The 25,171-nt window shown below is 43.3% G+C and overlaps 1 protein-coding gene across 1 annotated transcript in view; it reads right to left on the bottom strand.

Moving 5' to 3' along the window:
* The window catches only part of LOC139264124 (protein SPMIP7), a 73,696-nt gene that overhangs the window by 4,813 nt on the left and 43,712 nt on the right, over positions 1-25,171 (bottom strand). The window contains exons 4-7 of the mRNA XM_070880215.1: positions 24,166-24,304; positions 1,842-1,915; positions 1,481-1,522; positions 1,291-1,398 (exon numbers count right to left, since the gene is read on the bottom strand). Of these exons, the coding sequence (XP_070736316.1) occupies positions 1,291-1,398; positions 1,481-1,522; positions 1,842-1,915; positions 24,166-24,304 (363 nt within the window). The remainder of the gene's footprint in view (positions 1-1,290; positions 1,399-1,480; positions 1,523-1,841; positions 1,916-24,165; positions 24,305-25,171) is intronic.

Genomic DNA, 25,171 nt, shown 5'->3' with positions numbered 1-25,171 from the left:
AAAAAAGGGGCGACTCTTGGGGAAATTTGGGCCCTTAACTTTTTTTTAAAGTTTCTTACATTTTTTTAAATTAAAATGTACAAATTTCACACTGCACGAAATTAAAATTTGTTTTTCAGGTCCCTAACCATTGATTAGCAGTCCATACATTGTTACAATCCCAGTTACACCTAATCTCTTTGGGTCTAATTTTTAGTGGGGAATTTAACAGCGTACTTACTGAAGAAGAGCCCAATTTTTCGTCAGATTCCCTGATCTGGGTGATTACATTAATTACCAGCTCTGTGTGGGGGACGGGGGCGCAAAGCGCAGCCTGTGTCAGAACAGTGTGTGCCTGTGCATGCGCCAAATCCCAAAGTTGCATTCAATTTCAAAGGAGGACTGATGGCAAACGCTGCCAGTTCGCCATCATCTTAACCGCAAATTCTGGGCCATAATCTCAGTGCAATTATAGGGCCGGATTTTCGTCTTTCGGGGTTTTTCGGCGAAAACGATACATGAAACTTACCGTTGTCACTGCGCTATCGTTTTTAGCCCGAACTTTCGGCCTTTACGTCTGCGTCAGGGGCGCATTGGTAAGGGGGGCGTTGCACAAGCATTCGCGGTGCAAAAATGCGAGTTTCGCCAAATTTAGTCCGGGGTCGGGAGCGCTGTGAGAGAGGCCTTAGGAGGGGAAAAATAAAAATTCCAAAAATCATTCCAAAAACATTTACAAGACCCTTATCTATCGAATCACTGAAAAAAAGTAAAAAATCAAAACTTTAACTTATCTTTTTTGCAGATTTTCATACTTATCGTTGCTGGCAGGGGTGCACCGATAGGTTTGAGCAGTCGCTATTCTGGGTGTGGCGTATGGGTCGGGAGAGAGTCGAAAGTCCAACACAAACGCAATCAGTGTCGTTGCATGTCGCCCACCTCTCCCCGGCGGTACTTGGAAGCGCCGCCGCAAACAGGATCCTGCCCGGGCTTTGCGGAGGGTCAAATCGCGGCGAAAACCCGGTCGCAAACTTCTCGAAGATCCGGCCTTATTCTTAAATTTCTCTACTTCTTTCACTGAATGGTTCAATCCCTTAAACTGAATCATATACCAATGTGGCCATGTACTGTCCCAGACAAATGGAATTATCACTTGAATAAACAAACGCTGGATCCCTTGTTCACTTTTGAAATTGTAAAGTTAGGCTTTCAGACTAATTAAAGGATTTAACAGTAACTTGGTACAACATAAAATAGAACTAATGTAACGACAGCTTTTATAGTGCTTTAAATATGACATTTTTAGATACGTACTATGTTGTATCGGTATGTCGTGGCTTTTGAGTTCGAGGTACAGTGAAGGGGGTAAATTCACTGTAAGGATTATCCACATCCTCTAGATTAGTACCACCAACAGAACCACTACAAAGAAAAAGTGAAAACAATGTTACTTTGAGTCCATCAGGAAAATACTCTTCAATCATTGCAGAACAAGGTGCCTCACCTATACAGTGGAATTTGATGAATTCTGGGAAAAGGGCTTGTACTGTAAAATATGATACTAGAGTTATTTCTGCTGAATTGAATTAAAATCAGATTCTTAAACAGCTTAATATACATAACCAACGTCTTTTCTAGGGTTCCCTTTATTATGTTAAATGTAAGTACAATAATAACCAAAAGGTCTTTGAAAATGTATTGTTAAATAAACCATACATTCTATTGACACATATAACATCCAAAACATAGGAAAAAGTAAATGCCATTTTCTTGAAAATACTTGTGAGAATCATGTGTAAGAGATTGGTTTGAGAGTTGAAGTAGAAGGATTGATTTTAATAGGTGAAAATAAGAGAAATACTCACAAGTTGATTGGTTTAGCTATAGCACTTGAGGGTCGAGACTGAGATTTGTCCCAGAATCCAAGCCCACTTATAGCCTAGGAAGAAGGATAAATAACTAAACAAACTTTCCATGCCAACAGATAATCTTTTATCTATTTACATTTTACTATAGAAGGGAAATGTGCTATGAACATTCCTCAGCAACAAGCTTTGTGTGTAGTTCACACAAATCAGTTACAAGTACTCTGAACGTAGCAGCCCAATTGAGCTGCTAAGTAAAAACAAACCAATTTGGATCCAGTTCAATTCTTGCACAACTAGATGATCCTACATGTACCAGATCAATATACTTAAAATTGGACAAAAAAAGTCTTTGGCTCCTAGCTCAGCTCACTCCAGCTCTTGTGTATACTTTAGGAAAAATAGATTACCTCCCTTTTTGGGTTTTCACTCTTCAAATGATAGGCATCCTTCACGCAATGTAGAAACTTGTTTCTACAGAAGTCATGTGCTAAACCTGGCTATAAAAATTGGCATCATGACATCATACTGTGTGGCAACACATGGAACCGACCTGCTCCCACCTTGTTTAAAGCCTCGACAGTTCTACTGACCCAAAGGTAATGTCTACCAACTTCTCTCTAAGGCCCCAAATTTCCCCAGCCACTTAGTGCGGTGTAGTTAGAGGTGGTGCGCCGATTTCCTGGTGGGAAAAAAGCGCAAAAAATTTACCTTTGGATTTGGCTGCGCCCTCGTTGTCCTGATCCATCGGTGTCGCGCTGCAGAGCCTGGGGGGGGAGGGCGGAGCTTCAGCCGCGCTTGCTCAGCACGGCTGGCAGGAGGCGGGGCTTGGGCCCTGGAACAGAGGGTTGCTGCCTTGCTGACTCGCACCGGCAGAAAAAGAATCAGCTCTGCACAAGCTGGACCCACACGCGAGGGTGAGGGCGAGTCATTAAAATGCATAGTCGCCCTTCAAATCAACCTGCTGACTGGCCTGCTATGCGTGAGACTACTTATGCCACCCATCCTGCCCCCTCCTGTGCTGCTAACCATTTGACTCTTCTGTTGTCTTTTGCAGAAGAAGACACTCCTCAAGATCCTGAGGATCCAGATGCGTGCGCTCCAGACCAAGGCAGGTGTGGGGAGGAGGGGTCCATGGAAATTTGTGCTCAGTGGAATGCTGACCGCGATATAGATCAGGACATAACACAGGGCGTCACACTGCCAGAACCCTCCATGAGCTCCTCGGCAACATTCCATGGGTTCACACCTTCCGAGGTCGACTGCCCAAGTGGCAGTCGGGAAATGCATCTTGGAACACCCAGTCCCCCACCATACCAGCCTGCGCCTTGCACTGGAGGGGTGCCACTAGGCAGAGCCACGGCGAGGGGACGGAGAAGCCAGCCAGTCTCTCCTGAGAGGCAGCCCTCAGCAGAGATGAATCAGTTTGTTTCATTGGGTGAGAGACCAATGCCCTCACAAAATCACCTGTGGTGGCCGTCAGTGGGGTGCGTGATGAGGTCGCGACACTATCGGGTGAAATCTCTGCACTCAGACGGGAAGTGAAGGAGGGCATTTCAGAGGATGTGCAGACAATTGCAGATGCCATGAGGGAGCTGGCTTCTGCAATAACGGCACAAAAGCCGGAGACTCAAATGCCACTCCCACTTCACTCCATGCACCAGCCACCGGTCAGACCCAAGCCGGGTGCCCAACCCCCCCCGCCCCCAACACCATCAGCGACCCTATGAGGAAGTACACTTTCCCTGAGATGTGAGTGAGGCATGGGGTGCAGACTTTTTTTCCTGTTGTTCTTGTTGTTGTTGGTGTCGTTGAAGTGCACTGTAAAATTTATAATGAAAAATATTTTGCAATAAAACTGAATCATCCTCCATTAGGACCACGCAACATTTAGGGTCGACTGTAATGAGTAACAATCCCTCACCTCTACAGTCACGCGTGCCTGCCGCCCCTAGACCTGGCGGAAGGGCTAGCCGGTGCGTTCTGCAGTCGGCAAAGTAGGACTGCTCTATTTTCAGTAGCTGATTTATCTTTCATTTATTTGTGATGATGTTGTGCAGCTGTTATGCTGAAGATGTTGTAATGTTGTGCTGATGTTGTGAAGGTCTTTAGTGCTTTGGAATCCTCTAACTCATCCCCCCCCCACCTCCCCCCCCCCCCCGGCCTATCTCTGGCTACCTGCGCTGATTTCTTAAATGTAGATAAGGTTTTTCTGTGCCTACAAAAGTGGCCACATACACTGGCCTAAGTTAGTTTGGAGTAACTTTCAGCTGGCCAAATTTGCTTCTATGGCCAGAAGAGGCATAAGTGGCTTGTCATGCACCCTTTTGGAGAGAACAAACTAAACTAGAAAAAAACCTAACTAACTGACTTACATTGGAGCAAGTTAAATGGGGAAATTTGCGATTTTTAAGTTACTCCAAAAAAAGCTACTTACTCCAAAAAATACGGGGCAACTCTTGGGGAAATTTGGGGCCTAGATCCCTAACTAAACTGAAACAAACTAAATGCGGTTGGGCCTAATATGATGATTGCGAGAGTTATTAGTCAGTGCGTGTGCGTGTGTGTAAAGGATGTCTATCATTACGAGAATGAAGAAACTCTAAAGGCAGGTAAACTATTTTTCATTTTCATTTTGGCATCATTTACACAGGAACCATACCAAAGTAGTAGCAAATTAGGTGAAGGGAGATCCTAGCTAAAGAACTCAAATCCCTAGTGCTCAGACTATTCAGCCAAAAACTTTGTCTAGTGCAGTAATTAAATTAAATAGTGGTGTTTGATAAACCTGCTCGGAGAACTTCACATAGCTTTCTTACAGGTACCATCAATAGAAGCAAGATGAAGGAATCCAGAAAGTGTTAATGCAACAACTGGGATAGACTAGGATTCCTATCATTCAGATGGTAATAGGAAGTATACACTCTATCAAACATTTAGCTATCCGCTGTTGTGTGGCATAGACCTCTCTTACCATAATAGACAAATAATTGCGATAATTTCTTGAACTCCTGATTTCAGTGAACAAAAAAGAGAACTCTGTGTGCATTCACATAGTGGAACTTATGTTCTCTATCTAATGGGTATGGGGGAAATAAATTGATGGAAAAAAAATTCTCATTTAAATGACACTAGGATAGCACCTGGGGGGGGGGGGGGAGCGGTGGGGGAAACTAGGGTGATTTGTAAGACCTATTCTGTCTTCATGAAAAATAAAGTAAAGTTAACCTACAACTTAGACCTGCAGTTCATTAACCCTGCAAGCTGAAACTAATGCTACACCAAAGCTATTTTCCAAGTATCAAATCTTTGAACACTCATTCAGAGATTTGAAGGGTGGGTTCAATATTTTAACAAAAATGAAAGGAAGAAATAATTTGCAGGTATGCAGCATGTTATCACAGCTCTCAGAAATGTTCCAAAGTGCTTAACATTCAATTTAGTACTTTTAAGTACATTTCGCTGTTGTTATGAAAGCGAATGCAGCAGTCATTTTGTTATATCAATGTCCCATGGACAGAAATGACATGAATAACCAGCTAATGCATTTTTGGTGGTGTTGGTTAATGGAGGATTACTAGCTAGGAAACTGGGCGAACTCTGCTCTTCAAATAATGCCATTGGATCATTAATGTTGACCAAATTATTGGAAAAAGCAGACTAGACTACACCTCAGTTTAACATCTTATCTAAAGAACAACAATTCATTATTATTGCATAGAAGTATCAGCATAGATTTTCTGTGCTCAAATCCTGAATTAAAATCCCCATTTGGAAATAAGGGAGACCTGTCTAGATGCAACATTCATACAGCTCATAACAGGATCATGTGTAAGAGAGACATTAATTAAGGGACATAAAAAGGAAAAGAGTGGCTAAAGTAAATGTTGGTCCCCTAGAGGATGAGACCGGGTAATTAATAGTGGAGAACAGGGAAATGGCAGAGATGTTGAACAAATATTTTGTATCGGTCTTCATGGTAGAAGACACCAAAAACATCGCAATAGTGGATAATCAAGGGACGATAGGGAGGGAGGAACTTAGTAAACACTATCACTAATGAAGTAGTAATCGGTAAAATAATGGGACTAAAGGCGGACAAGTCCCCTGGACCTGATGGCTTACATCCTAGGGTCTTAAGAGAAATGGTTGCAGAGATAGTGGATGCATTGGTTGTAATCTACCAAACTTCCCTTGATTCTGGGGCGGCCCCAGAGGATTGGAAAACCACAAATGTAACGTGCCTATTTAAAAAAGGAGGCAGACAAAAAGCAGGAAACTATAGACCAGTTAGCCTAACATCTGTCATTGGGAAAATGCTGGACTCCATTATTAAGGAAGCAGTAGCGGGACATTTGGAAAAGCATAATTCAATCAAGCCGAGCCAGCATGGTTTTATGAAAGGGAAATCATGTTTGACAAATTTGCTGAAGTTCTTTGAGGATGTAATGAGCAGGATGGATGAGGGGGAACCAGTGGATGTGGTGTATTTGGATTTCCAGAAGGCATTCGATAAGATGCCACATGAAAGGTTACTGCACAAGATAAAAGTTCACGGGGTTGGAGGTAATATATTAGCATGGACAGAGGATTGGCTAACTAACAGAAAACAGAGAGTCGGGATAAATGGGTCACTTTCCAGTTGGCAAACAGTGACTAGTGGGGTGCCGCAGGGATCGGTGCTGTGTCCTCAACTATTTACAATCTATATTAATGACTAGGATGAAGGGACCGAGTGTAATGTAGCCAAGTTTGCTGATGATACAAAGATGGGTGGGAAAGCAAATTGTGAGGAGGACACAAAAAATATGCAGGTGGATATAGACAGGCTAGTGAGTAGGCAAAATTCTGGCAGATGGAGTATAATGTGGGAAAATGTGAGGTTATCCACTGTGCCAGAAAAAAATAGAAAAGCAAATTACTGTTTAAATGGAGAAAAACTGCAAAATGTTGCAGTACAAAGGGACCTGGGGGTCCTTGTGCATGAAACACAAATAGTTAATATACAGGTACAGCAAGTATACAATAGACACCTCAAATCGCTGGAGAAATACCACCAACGATGTCTCCGCAAGATCCTGCAAATCTCCTGGGAGGACAGATGCACCAACGTCAGTGTTCTCGACCAAGCCAACATCCCCAGCATCGGAGCACTGACCACACTCGACCAGCTCCGCTGGGCGGGCCACACTGTTCGCATGCCTGACACAAGACTCCCAAAGCAAGCGCTCTACTTGGAACTCCTACACAGCAAGCGAGCCCCAGATGGGCAGAGGAAATGTTTCAAGGACACCCTCAAAGCCTCCTTGATAAAATGCAACATCCCCACTGACACCTGGGAGTCCCTAGCCAAAGGAGCCCTAACTGGAGGAAGATCCGGGAGGGCGCTGAGCACCTTGAGTCTCGCCGCCGAGAGCATGCAGAAAACAAGTGCAGGCAGTGGAAGGAGTGTGTGGCAAACCAGTCCCACCCACCCTTTCCTTCAACTACTGTCTGTCCCACCTGTGACAGAGACTATGGGCTAGACTTTCCACTTTCAGGCTAAGGCCAAAAAAAATCGGCCTTGTTCCAGCGATGCCCGACCTATCACCCGTGCTGATCGCCGGCTCAATGCCCATTTTTTTTTGTTGAGATTTTCTACTTGGCCTTAGCCCAGCGATATCAAATGGGCAATGTAATTTCTCGGCGATCTCCTAATCGCCCAAAGAAAATGGAAGTGAATGAAAAATAAAACTTCCCTAGCAACGCATTACTGCGCATCTGCAGGTTGATTTTTTTTTCAAGTTGATGCTTCTTCCCACGTTGAGAGGTCAAGGGTCTTCACACATGCTCAGAAGCTCTGGGTGGGTCTGGGAGAGAAAGGGAGAGAGAGAGAGAGGAGAAAGGAAGCAGGCCAGAAAGACTTATCGAAATTACAGATACATTTAAAGAATGGAGGAAGGTGCAGGAAAGAGAAGGGCCAAACCCTTCAGCGAAGAGGCAAATGAGGCCCTCGTAAATGCTGTCAGCTCCAGGTGGGAGGATCTGACATGGGGTGGGCGGGGGAAACCTCCACCCTGTGCATATCGCAGGAATTGGTCCGAAATAGCGACGTAGTCACATCGGCCTCCAATGAAACGCGCACACCGGACCAGTGCCGCAAATGGTGGAACAGCCTACTGGCAGCTGCGAGAGTAGTTGAAATTTATATGTATGTATTATTTAATGATCTAAATAGTAACTAGAATCTGCAATGTTATTGGGTTACATTTAAAAATAACTAAATTTTACGCAACCCAGCATAAAGTTAAACGTTCACTTGTTCACTTGTTATCATTACTTAACTGTTACCTTTCCATTCTTTCTGAAATGGTCACTTGTTGTCATGACTGAAATGGTCACTTGTTATCATCACTGAAATGGTCACTTGTTGGCATGACTGAAATGGTCATTTGTTGTCATCACTGTAATGGTCACTTGTTGTCATGGCTGAAATCGTCACTTGTTGTTATGACTGAAATGAGAGGGGACCTCATAGAAACGTTTAAAATTCTGATGGGTTTAGACAGGTTAGATGCAGGAAAATGTTCCCAATGTTGGGGAAGTCCAGAACCAGGGGTCACAGTCTAAGGATAAGGGGTAAGCCATTTAAGACCGAGATGAGGAGAAACTTCTTCACCCAGAGAGTGGTGAACCTGTGGAATTCTCTACCACAGAAAGTTGTTGAGGCCAATTCACTAAATATATTCAAAAGGGAGTTAGATGTAGTCCTTACTACTAGGGGGATCAAGGGGTATGGCGAGAAAGCAGGAATGGGGTACTGAAGTTGCATGTTCAGCCATGAACTCATTGAATGGCGGTGCAGGCTCGAAGGGCCGAATGGCCTACTCCTGCACCTATTTTCTATGTCTATGTCTATGAAATGGTCAATTGTTATCATAACTGAAATGGTCACTTGTTATCATGACTGAAATGGCCACTTGTTCTGTAAAATGTTCATTTCTTCTTGTAACATTTTGGGGATTTTGAGGGAAGGGTGGGTTGGTGTGGGGGGTTGGGGGTTGGAGGGAGGGTGTTGTTCATTAGTTCTTTGTTAATAAAAAAAAATTCTACAACTTTTGAACCTTCTCTCTTACATAAGTTTTACAACGTACAGTTCTTCATGCAGATTTGTTTGTTTATTCTGTTTCCCCACGGAATATCATTAAATAACTTCACAATGTAAAAGCTATTTAATAAATAATTCCAATATATGCATAAATAAGGTGATAATACCTATTTATATTCCCTGTCCCAAATTTCTGAGTACAATTTGCATCAATTTTATTCTCTAAATAACTCAGAACAATTCTCCACCCTTCCTCAGAGGCTAAAAATGGTGTCCGTAGTGCCCATTTCCCTCTCTAAGGCCCTGAAAAAGCAACTATTTTTGAGCACTCTTTTGGGCCTTGCATCGGCCCAACGAAGTGCATGCTAAGTGCTGAAACTTGGGTAGGGCCTTGTGTGGGCAATCATTTGGGTGATCATCTCAGCGATCAAAGTGGAAACTTGCGGGCCTATTTTTCCGCCGATATTTTGGGCCGAGTTTTCACTTTTTGCTCAAAATGGGCGATAGAGGTCCATTTTGGGCCATAGATGGGCGATGTGAAGTGGAAAGTCTAGCTCTATAATTCCCGTATTGGACTGTTCAGTCACCTAAGAACTCATTTTTAGAGTGGAAGCAAATCTTCCTCGATTTCGAGGGACTGCCTATGATGATGACAGCAAGTAATCAGTAACACAAATGGAATGTTGGCCTTTATTGCAAGGGGGATAGAATATAAAAGCAGAGAAGTCCTGCTACAATTGTACAAGGCCAAAATTAGAGTACCGCATACAGTTTTGGTCTCCATATTTAAGGAAGGATATACTTGCATTGGAGAGTGTTCAGAGAGAGAGATGTGTGGGGAAGAGAGACGGGGAGAGGGAGGGAGACGGGGGAAGAGAGAGAAACGGGGGGGGGAAAGAGTGAGAGAGAGGGGGGAGGGAGACGGCGGGGGAAAGAGAGAGAGAGAGAGATGGGGAGGGGGGGGCGAGAGACAGACAGAGGCTGCAGGGAGAGAGTGAGAGACAGGGGGCGGGGAGAGAGAGAGAAAAGGGGGGGAAGAGAGAGATGGGGGTGGGGGGGGAGAGAAAGAGAGAGAGAGACAGAGACGGGGGGATAGAGAGTCATGGGGAGAGAGAGAGAGAGATGAGGGGGGGGAGGAGAAAGAGAGAGAGACAGGGGGGGAGTGAGCGAGAGAGAGAGAGCGCTCATTGGGGGTGTGTGGGGAAGAGAGAGACTGGGAGAGAGAGAGACTCTGGAGAGAGTGAGAGATATTGGGGGGAGAGTGAGACTGGGGGAGAGAGACTGGAAAGAGAGAGAGGGGTCATGGGAGAATGTGATCGGAGGGGAGAGAGACAACTGTGGGAAAACGGATCATGTTCTTCTAATCCTACCATCTTTACACCCACACCCGATTTCTCGGAAAGCTCGATGCGTGTGTGACACGTGGCTTCATTGGAGTGGATGAAATCCTGAAGTCACGACACTGTCACTATTCATTTCATGTGTAATAAACTTGTTAATAATCTGTGACCCACACACAATGCGGGGTAGGGACATAAACTTGGGCTGGGGGGTGTCAGAAAATTGGGCTGGGTTGGGGAGCTCTATCCTGTCTGGGATCTGAAGTCAGAATGGCTCGAATTACACTTTGCAAAGCCACTGAAAACTTGGGCTGGATGGTTCTAATTACACATTCCAAAGAAACTGTTGGGTGTGTCTTATTTTCCAAGGGGACCAATCAGCAATCAGGTCATGTGATCACGGAGACCCAGAATACTTTTCTAGTGCAACTAGCTACGTTCTAAAAGATTTACTAGAATGATACCAGGAATGAGGTACTTCAGTTATGTGGAGACTGTAGAAGCTGGTGTTGTTCTCCTTGGAGCAGGCAAGGTTAAGAGGAGATTTAATGGGGTTGTTCAAAATCATGAACACTTTTGATAAAGTAAATAAAGAAAAACTGTTTCCAGTGGCAGAAGGGTTGGTAACCAGAGAACACAGATTTAAAGGTGATTGGCAAAAGGCAGAGGCGACATGAGGAAATATTTATTTTACACAGCGAGTTGTTTTGATTTGCAATGCACTGCCTGAAAGGGTGGTGGAGGCAGGTCCAATAGTAACTTTCAAAAGGGACATGGATATATATGTGAAGGGAAAACAATTACAGGACTAATTGGATAGCTCTACTAATAGAGTACTATTTACTGAAGGATTCAATATGGGCTTTTAATATCAGTTGATAAGGTAAACTAATAGATGGGCAAGAAACCTCGGATTAGAACAGAAGAGCAGAGCGTGATTTAAAAATAGCAGGAGCTGCGTAAACAGTGGCAAATTGGCGATATTTCCTCATGTCGCCTCTGCCTTTTGCCAATCACCTTTAAATCTGTGTTCTCTGGTTACCAACCCTTCGGCCACACACGAGCAGTGAAAAGAGCGGCAATGTAAAAAATAGCGGGAGCAGTGAAAAGAGTGGCAGAGCAGCGATTTAAAAAGAGCGAGATTAACAACCCTAGAGGAAAAAAAAAATCACAAAGTGACGTCATAATTGCTGGTGGATCCGGAAGAAAATAAGCTCAGTATTTAATCTACTTTATATTAAAATTTTTAACTTAAAAATAAATAAACTGTTAATAAGTATTCAGAATAATTGAAAACTAATATTTTAAAAATCGTTTCAGAGCAGGCAGCAAAACTAACGAAAGGGAAAATCTGATAAAGGGAGATCATGAAGGAGGAGCTCTGAGTGAGTGACTAAATCTGGTGAGTAAATTGCGGCCTCTCCGGGTATGTATGATGTGCGCACGCACCTGAAGAGGCCTCACAAAAGCCGGTTCTCGGAGCGCGATACTTTTAGGCGTATAGCCTACTTTTACCAACATAAGAGTTTTAAAATATAGAAAAATTAAATGTTATTACTTATTTTTATATTAAAAACTCTGGGGGCTAGACTTTCGCCTTCATTTTCGGCGGTACAGCTGCTTTTTGATGAAAAACCACCCGGCGAAAGTTTCCTCTTTATTTTTTTTAAAGAGTTCCGCCCACATTTTGGAAAGACCGCCGGGTAGCAAAGCACCCACACGCACCGCCGAGGAAACTGCCAGGATCAAGTTTTGCTTCAATGGAGGACCCATACACACCGCCGAGGAAACTGCCCGCGAAAAGCTGCCTGAAACAGGGCGGTAGGTGAGTATCCTGCAAAGAAAGGTAAGTTCAAGTTTTTTATAATTATTTTTTAAATTCTAAAATGGCGATGTTAAAAAGAATCTTGAGAATGTTTTATAACTTTTTATTTTTCGTTTAAGTGAAAAAATATTTTTTGAGTTTTCTCCCTCCCTAGGCCCAACCGCAGCCTCGGAGTAAATTTAAAAGTTATTTTTTAAGAACCGCTCATTCTCGCTACTTTCGACTGTAACGGCCCAGAAACTGCCGAGAATCTTGGTGTAAGAATCATTTTTTCGCCGGGCGGGTTTAATTACCTAATTAGTGGAAACATTTTGCCGGCGTTCACTGATAAAGCTTAGCGGTATTTTCTGGGCAGCAATCAGATGGTGAGGGCCTTGGGGAAAGTTTACCCCCCTGTCTATAAAGGTAAGTTTATTTTTAACACGATTAAAACATTTTTTTTAAATTTAAAAAAAAAGTTTCTCAAGCAATTTCTATTCATTTTTAAAATGTGGTGTTTTTTAATTTGATTTTAGGGGTATTCTCATTGATAGTAATGGGTGCTCCGAGCTCCCATTACTATAAATGAGAATACAGGTACAACATCCGAAATCCAGAATCCTTGGGACTGAATCCATGCCGGTTTTGGGGGTTTTCTGGATTTCAGACAAGAAAATCAATAGTCTGAAATCCGGAATACTCGACTGAATCCGTGCCGGGTTTTGAGTGGCGAGGTCCGAAATCCGGCAAAACCCAAAATCCGGCACGGATTCAGTCGAGTATTCCGGATTTCAGACTATTGATTTTCTTGTCTGAAATCCGGAATCCTCGACCAAATCCGTGCCGGATTTCAGACCTCGCCGCTCCCGCCGATCCTCAGCTCCTCGCCGCTCGCCGATTCACGCAGGTACTCCGCTCCTCGCCAATTCACACCGTCCAGTTTTCGGAGAATAATTCCGGATTCCGGACGACTCCATCCTCGATGCGTAAAATATCTGGTTTTCAGAGTTCCTGATTCCAGACGTTGTACCTGTACTACACTGTGATTGGTGGTCCAGGCCCACATGATCCCGGGGTACGCATTTTCCCGTACGCTTTGCTGCGAATCGAGGCCTTGGAGCGCAATCCTACGCTCCTCTGGGACCATCAGGTATTTTCGTTAAAAAATTTTGGTCGGAAGTATTCGCCTGCAAGAAGTCTCTGACCGTATTTTTCCTCCCAATAAGTCATTTGCTTTTTGCAAATAAAAGCTGTTTACCTTATTTTAATTAAATATTTAAATCAATAAACTCCTTGGGAGCAGCAGAGCAGTGAAATAAAAAACATCAGGGAGTGACATCACAGGACAGCAGGTAAGTGATTGATTAGTGAGTAATACAGCTTTTTTTCCTCTTTAAGATAGGGTAGTGGGTTAAATTAAGAGCTCAGAGAATAATAATTTCTATTAATTTATTAAATAAATAACAAACTAATTTAATAACTTAAATTAGATATACTAATTAAAATTAAACATAAAAATAATCGATTGAATAAAACCTTTAACTAATTAAATAAAATAAGGTTAGATCGAGATGGCAGAGCAGTTGGTGTGTCATAACTGCAGTTTGTGGTGAGCAGCTTGATCCTGAGCAACCACATCTGCAACTCGAAGAACTTCGGCTCAGAGTTTTTGAGCTGGAGTCCGAGCTGCAGATATTCCGATGCATCAGGGAGGGGAAGAGTTATCTAGGCAATTTGTTCCAGGAGGCAATCACACCTCTTAGTTTAAGTAATTCCTTGGAGTAAGTCCATGGTCAGGGACAGGAGGGTGTGACTGTGAGATATGGGGATGCAGGATATAGTGATGGGGGAACCTCAACCCTTGATTTTGTTCAACAGGTACAAGGTACTTGTTGCCTGTATGGATGGGAACAAGGACTGCAGAGAGGATGGGCAAACGGACCAGGGCACTGTGATACAGGAGGCCATTCAAGTGAGGGGAGTGAAAAGGAATGTTGTAGTGGTAGGACAGTGTAGTTAGGGAGATAGATACTTTTTTCTGCAGCTGCGACTGGAAGACCCAAAGGATATGTTGCCTGCCCCGGTGCCAGGGTTAAGGACAGCTCCTCACGGCTGAAGAAGAACTTGGAGTGGGAGGGGGAGGATCCAGTTGTCGTGGTTCACGAAGGAACTAATCACATAGGTAGAACAAAGAATGAGGTTCTGCTGAGGGAGTTTGAGGAGCTAGGGTCTAAATTTATCAGCAGAACCTCAAAGGTGCTAATCTCTGGATTACTACCTAAGCCACATGTAAATTGGCATAGGGATATGCAGATCAGAGAGTTAAATGCGTGGCTCAAAGAGTGGTGTGGGAGGAAGGGGTTTTGATTCATGGGACACTGGGACGAGTTCTGGGGAAAGAGCTGTTCCATTAGGTGTTCACCGGTACACTCGCAGCCTTCCGTGAGAGGTGGGCGCCGGAGGGACTGGAGTGCATCATCACCCCCGGCAACCAAACTTTAATTTGAGCCTTAATGTTTAAAGTTTAATTTGTCTATGTTTGTCGGTTTTAGTGCCCCTCCCTGCTTTTAGCCAGGGGGCAATTGTAAAATTTGTGTTTCTGGTGCCCTTAAAAAAAACAAGGGGGCACTTGAAAGGTTTTTGGAGTGTGACCTCCCTTTAATCAGGGGGCACTTGTTTAAGGTTCACAACTAAAATTGTTGTAGATCAGCAGGTTCTGCTGCCATTAACTTGAGTCCCGCAGAACCTGCCTTGCCTGCTCCCAGTGCAGACCCACAAGGCAGCAGCTCTGCCAATTATGTTTGAAGCAAATAAAAACAGAAAATACTGGAAATACTTTTTAAAAATTCGTTCATGGGATGTGGTCATCACTGGCCAAACCAGCATTTCTTGCCCATCCCTAATTGCCCTTGAGAAGATGGTGGTGAGCCGCCTTCTTGAACCGCTGCAGTCCGTGTGGTGAAGGTACTCCCACAGTGCTGTTGGGGAGTTGTGGGATTTTGATCCACCGACGATGAAGGAATAACGATATAGTTCCAAGTCAGGATGGTGTGCGACTTGGAGGGGAATGTGGAAGTGGTGGTTTCCCATCCGCCTGCTGGTGTTGTCCTTCTAGGTGGTGGAGGTTGTGGGTTTGGGAGGTACTGCCGAACAATCCTTGGTGAGTTGCTGCAGTGCATCATCTTCAACATCATTATAGGCAGTCCCTCATATCGGGAATTACTTTCTTCCACGCCAAAAAGGAATGAGTTCACAGGTGTTTCAATGAAGGACCTAATATTTCAGGTCCTAAGCTACATGTTAAAGGGTGGAAGATGCCTGTGCGTAGATTTTTTAATGTGTGGTGGCTGTTGCACACCAGCCACTGCACGGGCTTGACAGAGCTAGGTCTTGGTCCAGTGGCAAGGATTAACCAAGACGGCTGCAGCGCATCTTGTAGATGGTACACACTGCAGCCATGGTATATCGGTGATGGACGGAGTGAATGTTTTAAGGTGGTGGATGGAGTGCCAATCAAGCTGGCTGCTTTGTCCTGGATGGTGTTGAGTTTCTTGAGTGTTGTTGGAGCTGCACTCATCCAGACAAGTGGAGAGTATTCCATCACACTCCTGACTTGTGCCTTGTAGATGGTGAAAAGGCTTTGGGGGAATCAGGAGGTGAGACACTGGCCGCAGAATACCCGGCCTCTGACCTGCTCTTGTTGCCACAGTATTTATGTGGCTGGTCCAGTTAAGTTTCTGGTCAATGGTGACCCCCAGGATGTTGATGGTGGAGTATTCAGCGATAGTAATGCCGTTGAATGTCAAGGGGCGATGGTTGGACTCTCGATTGTTTTAGATCGTCATTGCCTGGCACTTGTGTGGTGTTAGAGGGAGTTAGATATGGCCCTTACGGCTAAAGGGATCAAGGAGTATGGAGAGAAAGCAGGAATGGGGTACTGAGGTGAATGATCAGCCATGATCTTATTGAATGATGGTGCAGGCTTGAAGGGCCAAATGGCCTACTCCTGCACCTATTTTCTATGATTCTATGTTTCTATTAGGGCAGGCTCCACTTAAACCAGGCTGGGACTTGGCAAATCGAATAATTAGTGCTGTAGATAGGGCTTCAAAATTAAAAAAAAAGTGGGGGGGCAGGTGAGGGGAAATTTAGAAATCTAAAGAGAAAAGTCAAGGTAATTTTCTTGAACAGTGCGTTGGGGAACTAACCAGGGAGCAGGCTATCTTAGATCTGGTATTGTGTAATGAAACAGGATTAATAAATGATCTTGTAGTAGAGGATCCTCCAGGAATGAGTGACCATAACATGGTTGAATGTCAAGTTCAATTGGAGGGTGAAAAAGTTGGTTCTTAAATCAGTGTCCTAAGCTTAAATAAAGGAGACTACAAAGGAATGAGGGCAGAGTTGGCTAAAATGGACTGGGAAAATAGATTAAAGTACTGGACGGTTGATAAGCAGTGGCAGACATTTAAGGAGATATTTCATAACTCGCAACAAAAATATATCCCAATGAGAAGGGATAGCCATCCGTGGCTAACTAAGGAAATAAGGGATGGTAGCAAATTGAAAACAAGGGCATACAATGTGGCCAAGACTAGTGGGAGGCCAGAAGATTGGGAAACATTTAAAAGCCAGCAAAGGACGACTAAAAAAATGATAAAGAGAGGGAAGTAAACTAGCATGGAATATAAAAACAGATAGTAAGAGTTTCTACAGGTGCATAAAAAGGAAAAGAGTGGCTAAATGTTGGTTCCCTAGAGGATGAGACTGGGGAATTAATAATGGAGAACAGGGAAATGGCAGAGACGTTGAACAAATATTTTGTATCGGTCTTCATGGTAGAAGAGACTAAAAACATCCCAATAGTGGATAATCAAGGGGCTATAGGGAGGGAGGAACTTAATACAATCACTATCACTAAGGAAGTAGTACACAGTAAAATAATAGGACTAAAGGTGGACCTGATGGCTTACATCCTAGGGTCTTAAAAGAAGTGGCTGCAGAGATAGTGAATGCATTGGTTGTAATCTACCAAAATTCCCTGGATTCTGGGGCAGTTTAAAAAAGGAGGCTGACAAAAAGCAGGAAACTATAGACCAGTTAGCCTAACATCTGTCATTGGGAAAATGCTGGACTCCATTATTAAGGAAGCAGTAGCAGGACATTTGGAAAAGCATAATTCATTCAAGCAGAGTCAGCATGAAAGGGAAATCATATTTGACAAATTTGCTGGAGTTCTTTGAGGATGTAACGAGCAGGATGGATGAGGGGAAACCAGTGGATGTGGTGTATTTGGATTTCCAGAAGGCATTTGATAAGGTGCCACATGAAAGGTTACTGCACAAGATAAAAGTTCATGGGGTTGGGGGTAATATATTCGCATGGCTAGAGGATTGGCTAACTAATAGAAAACAAGGAGTCAGGATAAATGGGCCATTTTCCGGTTGGCAAACAGTGACTAGTTGGGTGCCGCAGGGATCGGTGCTGGATCTTCAACTATTTATAATCTATATTAATAACTTGGATGAAGGGACCGAGTGTAATGTAGCCAAGTTTGCTGATGATACAAAGATGGGTGGGAAAGCAAATTGTGAGGAGGACACAAAAAATTTGCAAAGGGATAAAGATAGGCTAAGTGAGTGGGCAAAAATTTGGCAGATGGAGTATAATGTGGGAAAATGTGAGGTTATTCACTTTGGCAGAAAAAAAATAGAAAAGCAAATTATAATTTAAATGGAGAAAAATTGCGAAGTGCTGCAGTACAGATGGAGCTGGAGGTGCTTGTGTGCATGAAACACAAAAAGTTAGTATGTAGGTACAGCAAGTAATCAGGAAGACAAATGGAATGTTGACCTTTATTGCAAAGGGGATAGAGTATAAAAGCAGAGAAGTCCTGCTACAACTGTACAGGGTATTGGTGAGGCCATATCTGGAGTACTGCGTACAGTTTTGGTCTCCGTATTTAAGGATATACTTGCATTGGAGGCTGTTCAGAGAAGATTCACTAGGTTGATTCCGGAGATGAGGGGGTTGACTTATGAAGATAGGTTGAGTAGGTTGGGCCTATATACATTGAAGTTCAGAAGAATGAGAGGTCATCTTATTGAAACTTATAAGATAATGAGAGGGCTTGACAAGATGGATGCAGAGAGTATATTTCCACTCATTGGGGAAACTAAAACTAGGGGACGTTGTCTCAGAATAAGGGGCCCATTTAACATTGAGACGAGAAGGAATTTCTTCTCTCAGAGGGTTGTAAATCTATGGAATTCTCTGCCCCAGAGAGCTGTGGAGGCTGGGTTATTGAGTATATTTAAGGCGGAGATAGACAGATTTTTGAGTGATAAGGGAATAAAGGCTTATGGGGAGCAGGCACGGAAGTGAAGCTGAGTCCATGATCAGATCAGTCATGATCTTATTAAATGGCGGAGCAGGCTCGAGTGGCCAGGTGGCCTACTCCTGCTCCTATTCTTATGTTCTTATAATAGAGCGGTGTAATAAATTGGGTTAAAGACAAGAAGTATGTGACAGGAAGAGATGAGGGGGAGAAATTTGCATCGTTTCCGCTTCCTATAACAGGTCACAAACTATTTCTTGCCCGGGGGGGGTCGAAATTGCGCAGGAGTTAGCGGAGGTGCAAAACAGGTAGCACCCCGCGCCGCTGTGCCGTGCTGATGACATCATCATCGTGCATAGCGACCCGTTTTCGTCCCGCAGTGGAAATTGGCTGCCGCCACGGGCGATGTCAGCGCCAGCCTTGCAGGTTGCAAACCTGGATGCAGTCCGCTCGTGGGGTACAAAGTAAACGGGAGGTGCATGGCGCCACTTTTTTCACGACAGACTTATGGGTCCGGCCTTCTGTTGTATATTTTGCGGGATCGTGCTGCGATGGAGTGGCCTGGCACTCCGCTTTTGTGCCGGACTGCGGCAACGGCACCTGCATCCCCAGTGGCGTAGTGGAGGCCCCTCTCAGAGCTTGCAGCGTGCCCTCCCCTTTAATAGAAGGGGAGGGCCCTGTCCTCGGGCTAGAGCTATGCAAAGAGGCTGCGTAGCGCTGGAAAATTTGCGTGTTTACCGTTCTGACGAAGGATCATTGACCTGAAACATTAACTCTGTTTCTCTCTCCACGGATGCTGCTGAGTATTTCCAGCATTTTCTGTTTTTATTTTAATCTTTATATAGTTTGGAAAAATCAAATTGGCAAGTGTCGTCTGGAGGATGAGCTCATGGAATACATTCAAGACAGCTTCCTCGAACAATACATCATGGAAACAACCAGGGAACAGGCGATTTTCGATCTTGTTTTGTGTAATAAGACAGGGTTAATTAGGAATTTTACAGTAAAGGATCCTCTAGGCAAGGGTGATTATACTATGATAGAATTTCACATTGAGTTTGAGAGTGACATTCTTAAATCCGAAATTAGAGCCTTAAACTTAAACAAAGCCAGTTACATAGGTATGAGGGGTAAGATGGCTGAGGTAGATTGGAAAATTAGATTAAACAGAGGCAAACATTTAAAGAACAAATCCAAAATTCTCAACAAATACATATTCCATTGAGAAATAAAAACTCCATGGGAAAAGTGATCCATCCGTAGCTAACTAAAGAAGTTAAAAATAGTATTAGATTAAAAGAAGAGGTTTATAATGTTACAAAGAATAGTAGTAAGTCTGAGGATTGGGAGAGCTTGAGAAACCAGGACAGAATGACCAAAAAATTTATAAAAAGCGAGAAAATAGAATATGATTAAATTAGCAAGAAATATAAAAACAGATTGTAAGAGCTTCTCCAAGTATGGTAAAAGGGAAGAAAGTGGCAAAACAAGTGTTGGTCCCTTAGAGGCTGAGACAGGAAAAATTATATTAGAACAAGGAAATGACTGAGACTTGAAACAAGTATTTTGTATCTGTCTTCGCAGTAGAATACACAAAGAATACCTAAAATGGTGGGGAACGTAAAGTAATTAATATCAGTAGAGAAAAGGTACTTGAGAAACTAATGGGACTACAAGCCGATAAACCCCCTGGACCTGATGGCTTACATCCTAGGGTTCTAAAAGAGACAGCTGCAGAGATAGTGGATGTATTGGTTATGATCTTCCAAAATTCCCTAGATTCAGAACTAACGTCCCAGCAGATTGGAAGGTAGCATAATGTAACCACGCTATTCAAAAAAGGAGAAAACAAGGAACTACAGGCCATTTAGCCTGACATCTGTCATTGGGAAAATGCTGGAATCCGTTATTAAGGATGTGATAACATGACACTTAGAAAATCATAATATGATTAGGCACAGTCAATGTGGTGTTATGAAAGGGAAATCGTGTTTGACAAATTTATTCGAGCTTTTTGAGGATGTAACTAGCAGGATAGATAAAGGAGAACCAGAGGATGTAGTATATTTGGATTTCCAAAAGGCATTCGATAAAGTGCCACATAAAAATTGTTCTGTAAGATAATGGCACATGGGGTTAGGGGTAATGTATTAGCATGGATAGAGGATTAGTTAATGGACAGAAAACAAAGAGTAGGGATAAACAGGTCTTTTCAGATTGGCAGGCTATAACTAGTGAGGTGCCACAAGGATCAATGATTAGGCCTCAGCTATTTACAATCTATATTAATGACTTAGATGAAGGGACCGAGTGCAATGTATCCAAGTTTGCTGACAATACAAATCTAGGTGGGAAAGAAAGCTGTCAGAACGATGCAAAAAGCTGCAAAGGAATATAGACAGGAATATAGTGAGTGGGCAATAAGGTGGCAGATGGAGTATAATGAGGGAAATGTAAGGTTATTTACTTTGGTAGGAAGAATAGAAAACAGAATTTTTTTTAAATGGTGAGGAACTATTAAATGTTGGTGTTCAGAGAGATTTAGGTGTCCTCATACAAGAAACACAGCATTAGCATTCAGGTACAGCAAGCAATTAGGATGGCAAAGGCATGTTGGCCTTTATTGCTAAAGGGTTGGAGTACAAGAGTAAGGAAGTCTTGCTACAATTGTACAGACCTTTGGTGAGACCGCACCTGCACAGTTTTGGTCTTATCTAAGGAAGGATATACTTGCCTTAGAGGCGGTGCAACAAAGATTCACTAAATTGATTCCTGGGATGAGAGGGTGTTCTATGAGGAGAGATTGAGTAGATTGGGCCTATACTCTCTTGAGTTTAGAAGAATGCAAGGTGAGCATATTGAAACATAAAAGATTCTGAGAGGGATTGACAGGATAGATGCTGAGAGATTGTTTCCCCTGGCTGGAGAGTGCAGAACTAAGGGGCGTAGATGATGAATGTTACTATTAAATCTGCATCCACCACCTTTTCAGGCAGTGGAGTCCAGATCATAACAACTCACAACATAAAACATTTTTCCTCATGTTGCCTCTGCTTCTTTTGCCAAAAGTGGAACAAGGTAGGTAAATCTTTTTAGAACTACTGTGTTAGGGAAATTGATGGGATTGAAGACCGATAAATCCCCGGGGCCTGATAGTCTGCATCCCAGAGTACTTAAGGAAGTGGCCCTAGAAATAGTGGATGCATCTGTGATAATTTTCCAACAGCCTATCGACTCTGGATCAGTTCCTATGGACTGGAGGGTAGCTAATGTAACACCACTTTTTAAGAAAGGAGGAAGGAGAAAACGGCTAAGTATAGACTGGTTAGCCTGACATCAGTAGTGGGGAAAATGTTGGAATCAATTATTAAAGATGAAATAGCAGCACATTTGGAAAGCACTGACAAGATCGGTCCAAGTCAGCATGGATTTATGAAAGGGAAATCATACTTGACAAATCTTCTAGATTTTTTTGAGGATGTAACTGGTAGAGTGGACAAGGGAGAACCAGTGGATGTGGTGTATTTGGACTTTCAAAAGATTTAGATGAAGGAATTGAGTGTAATATCTCCAAGTTTGCAGATCACACTAAGTTGGGTGGCGGTGTGAGCTGTGAGGAGGACGCTAAGAGGCTGCAGGGTTAGGTGAGTGGGCAAATGCATGGCAGATGCAGTATAATGTGGATAAATGTGAGGTTATCCACTTTGGTGGCAAAAACACGAAGGCAGAATATTATCTGAATGGCAGCAGGTTAGAAAAAGGGAAGGTGCATTGTCATTGAAAGCTGACAAGCAAATACAACAGGCGGTGAGGAAGGCAAATGGTATGTTGGCCTTCATAGCTAGGGGATTTGAGTATAGGAGCAGGGAGGTCTTACTGCAGTTGTACAGGGCCTTAGTGAGGCCTCACCTGGAATATTGTGTTCAGTTTTTGTCTCCTAATCTGAGGAAGGACGTTCTTGCTATTGAGGGAGTGCAGCAAAGGTTCACCAGACTGATTCCCGGGATGGCAGAACTGACATATGAGGAGAGACTTGGTCGACTAGGCCTGCATTCACTGGAGTTTAGAAGGATGAGAGGGGATCTCATAGAAACATATAACATTCTGACAGGACTGGACAGGTTAGATGCAGGAAGAATGTTCCCGATGTTGGGGAAGTCCAGAAACAGGGGACATAGTCTAAGGATAAGCCATTTAGGACTGAGATGAGGAGAAACTTCTTCACTCAGAGAGTTGTTAACCTGTGGAATTCCCTATTGCAGAGAGTTGTTGATGACAGTTCATTGGATATATTCAAGAGGGAGTTCGATATGGCCCTTACGGCTAAAGGGATCAAGGGGTATACAGAGAAAGCAGGAAAGGGGTACTGAGGTGAATGATCAGCCATGATCTTATTGAATGGTGGTGCAGGCTCGAAGGGCCGAATGGCCTACTCCTGCACCTATTTTCTATGTTTCTATGTTTCTATTTACGTGTGGAGGGTAAACACTAATATGGAATGTTTGGGCCAAATGGTCTGTTTATGTATTGATGCAGGAGACTTTTGCAGCATACCCCCGGACCTGTCCAAGGACCGAAGCACTCTCTTACAATATCAAAGTGGAGGGGCATGTGTATCGTTATATCTCCTCTCAACGGGCAAGCTAGAATGATATGAAAGAGTGAGCAGCCAAGGGAGCAATGGCTACCCATGATTGCCAAGGAATCAACTCTTTACTCTATTTTAATTTGCAAATATGTGGGGGTTGTACAGATGACTGCCTCATAATAAATGCTAATGACAGCTGTCTGATGTCTGGCAGCCACTTGCATAATTCAGACATGATTGTCAAACACCAGGTATACATTAGTGGAATAATACATCTTGCTATTCATATAGGAGGTATTTCTGCCAGGAGGAGCCTGTGGCTTCCTTCAATAACCCCATGCACTCTGGAGAATCCTGCTATGTAATAGAAACTGAGAGCATCCCAGACTTCTACAGGGAACTTAATATAGTTATTGTCTTATGTGAACAGGTCATCTATCATTCGCTGGATGCACCTATGTACTGAAGACAGACAGATATTCAATATCTCACATCTGCCAACCTGGAATGACCTTGATGTAAAGAAGTTCAATGCAATGGCAGCTTTCACTGTTTCTTACCATGGTTTGAGGCAGAGGTCATCTTCTAATAGGGCGCAAAGCTCCCTTACCACTTCCCAGGTAGAATGGAGTCTTCAAATTCACTACTGCTCATAATAGTTTAAAAATGTTGTTCAAAGTCAATAATCCTTGGACACTGGTTAATGCCAGGTAATTTCACTCCGCTTCGTGTGTTGCCTAACCTCGCTGACATCTAAATGTACTTTCTACTCCAAATAAGTTAGGTGCAATAGGATTCTAAAAGCAGGAGGGACTGCAACTTCAAACGTCTCTCAGGATTAATTCAGGTTTTTAAGGTGCTCACCTCCAAACAAGAAACAAAACATCTTTTTATCAAATCAAACAATGACGGACAGACAAAGACTCTTTGGTCCATCGAGCCTATCCTACCCAATTGTGATATATCACTATATATATTGTCCACCCCACCTGAAACCATGTTACCAGTATTTTCTGGACAACTTCCGTACACTTTCCCTAGAACTACCCTGTAGGAACACTAAAAAAAAACTGTTTTTATGAAGTGAAAAACAGGTTAGGTGAATATATTTTGAAGGTTTCCATACTGAAGCTTTACTACATATGCAAACAAACATGTAAACACTTACTTGCCACATATGAGGACTTGGATCGAATCTTTTTAGAGTAGAATGTCGTGACAGGGGGTCAGCTATTTTGTCTTGTGTTGTATCTGCTGGTTTGACTTTGGGTGCCAACTTACAGTCCCAATTAAGCTCCTCATAACTCCTATATATTTAGGAAAAATATGTCATAGTCCACATTAAAATCGGATAAATATGAATAGGTGAAACTCACCAAATAACTCACAATTGAGAAGCAATAAATAGCAGCAAATGGAACTGGCTCCAAAGCTGGAGCTGGTTATTTTGTGGGTCAATTATATGTCGAAAAACAGCAAGCACAATCTTTTCTTTAATAGAGATGGAAACATTTGGCTGAAGAATGTTCTGATGGATTTCAAAAAACTCAGAATACCCAAAAAGTGGAATTTTGTCAGATACCTAGGGGCCGAAATTGGAGAACATACCGCTCACTGCCGCCGACTGTCGCCGACATTTCTCTTGTCGACCACCCAGTGCCAATTTCGTCGGGGACTGGAGTGGGCAGGAGGGAAGAGCCGCTGGGAAGTGCCCGCCAACATCAGTGGATGGCGATGTGCATAAGTACACTCCCGCCCGCCAAGATGTCATATTCATGCAGGCGGGAGTCGGCTGGAGTCGGTGACGGTGCACTGCTGCGTGCACACATAAGAACATAACAAATAGGCGTAGGCCATACAGCCCCTCGAACCTGATCCACCATTTAATACGATCACGGCTGATCCGATCATGCCCCGTTCACTTCAGTGTCCGCTCCCCATAACCCCTTATCGTTTAAGAAACTGTCTATCTCTGTCTTAAATTTATTCAATGACCCAGCTTCCACAGCTCTCTGAGGCAGCAAATTCCACAGATTTACAACCCTCTGAGAGAAGAAATTCCTCCTCATCTCAGTTTTAAATGGGCGGTCCCTTATTCTATGATTATGCCCTCTAGTTCTAGTCTCCCCTATCAGTGGAAACATCCTCTCTGCATCCACCTTGTCAAGCTCCCT

Source organism: Pristiophorus japonicus, chromosome 5 (genome assembly GCF_044704955.1).
Source record: "Pristiophorus japonicus isolate sPriJap1 chromosome 5, sPriJap1.hap1, whole genome shotgun sequence".
NCBI lineage: Eukaryota > Metazoa > Chordata > Chondrichthyes > Pristiophoridae > Pristiophorus > Pristiophorus japonicus.
Note: the sequence above shows the minus strand (reverse complement) of the source record. Positions and strands in the feature narration are given on the sequence as shown.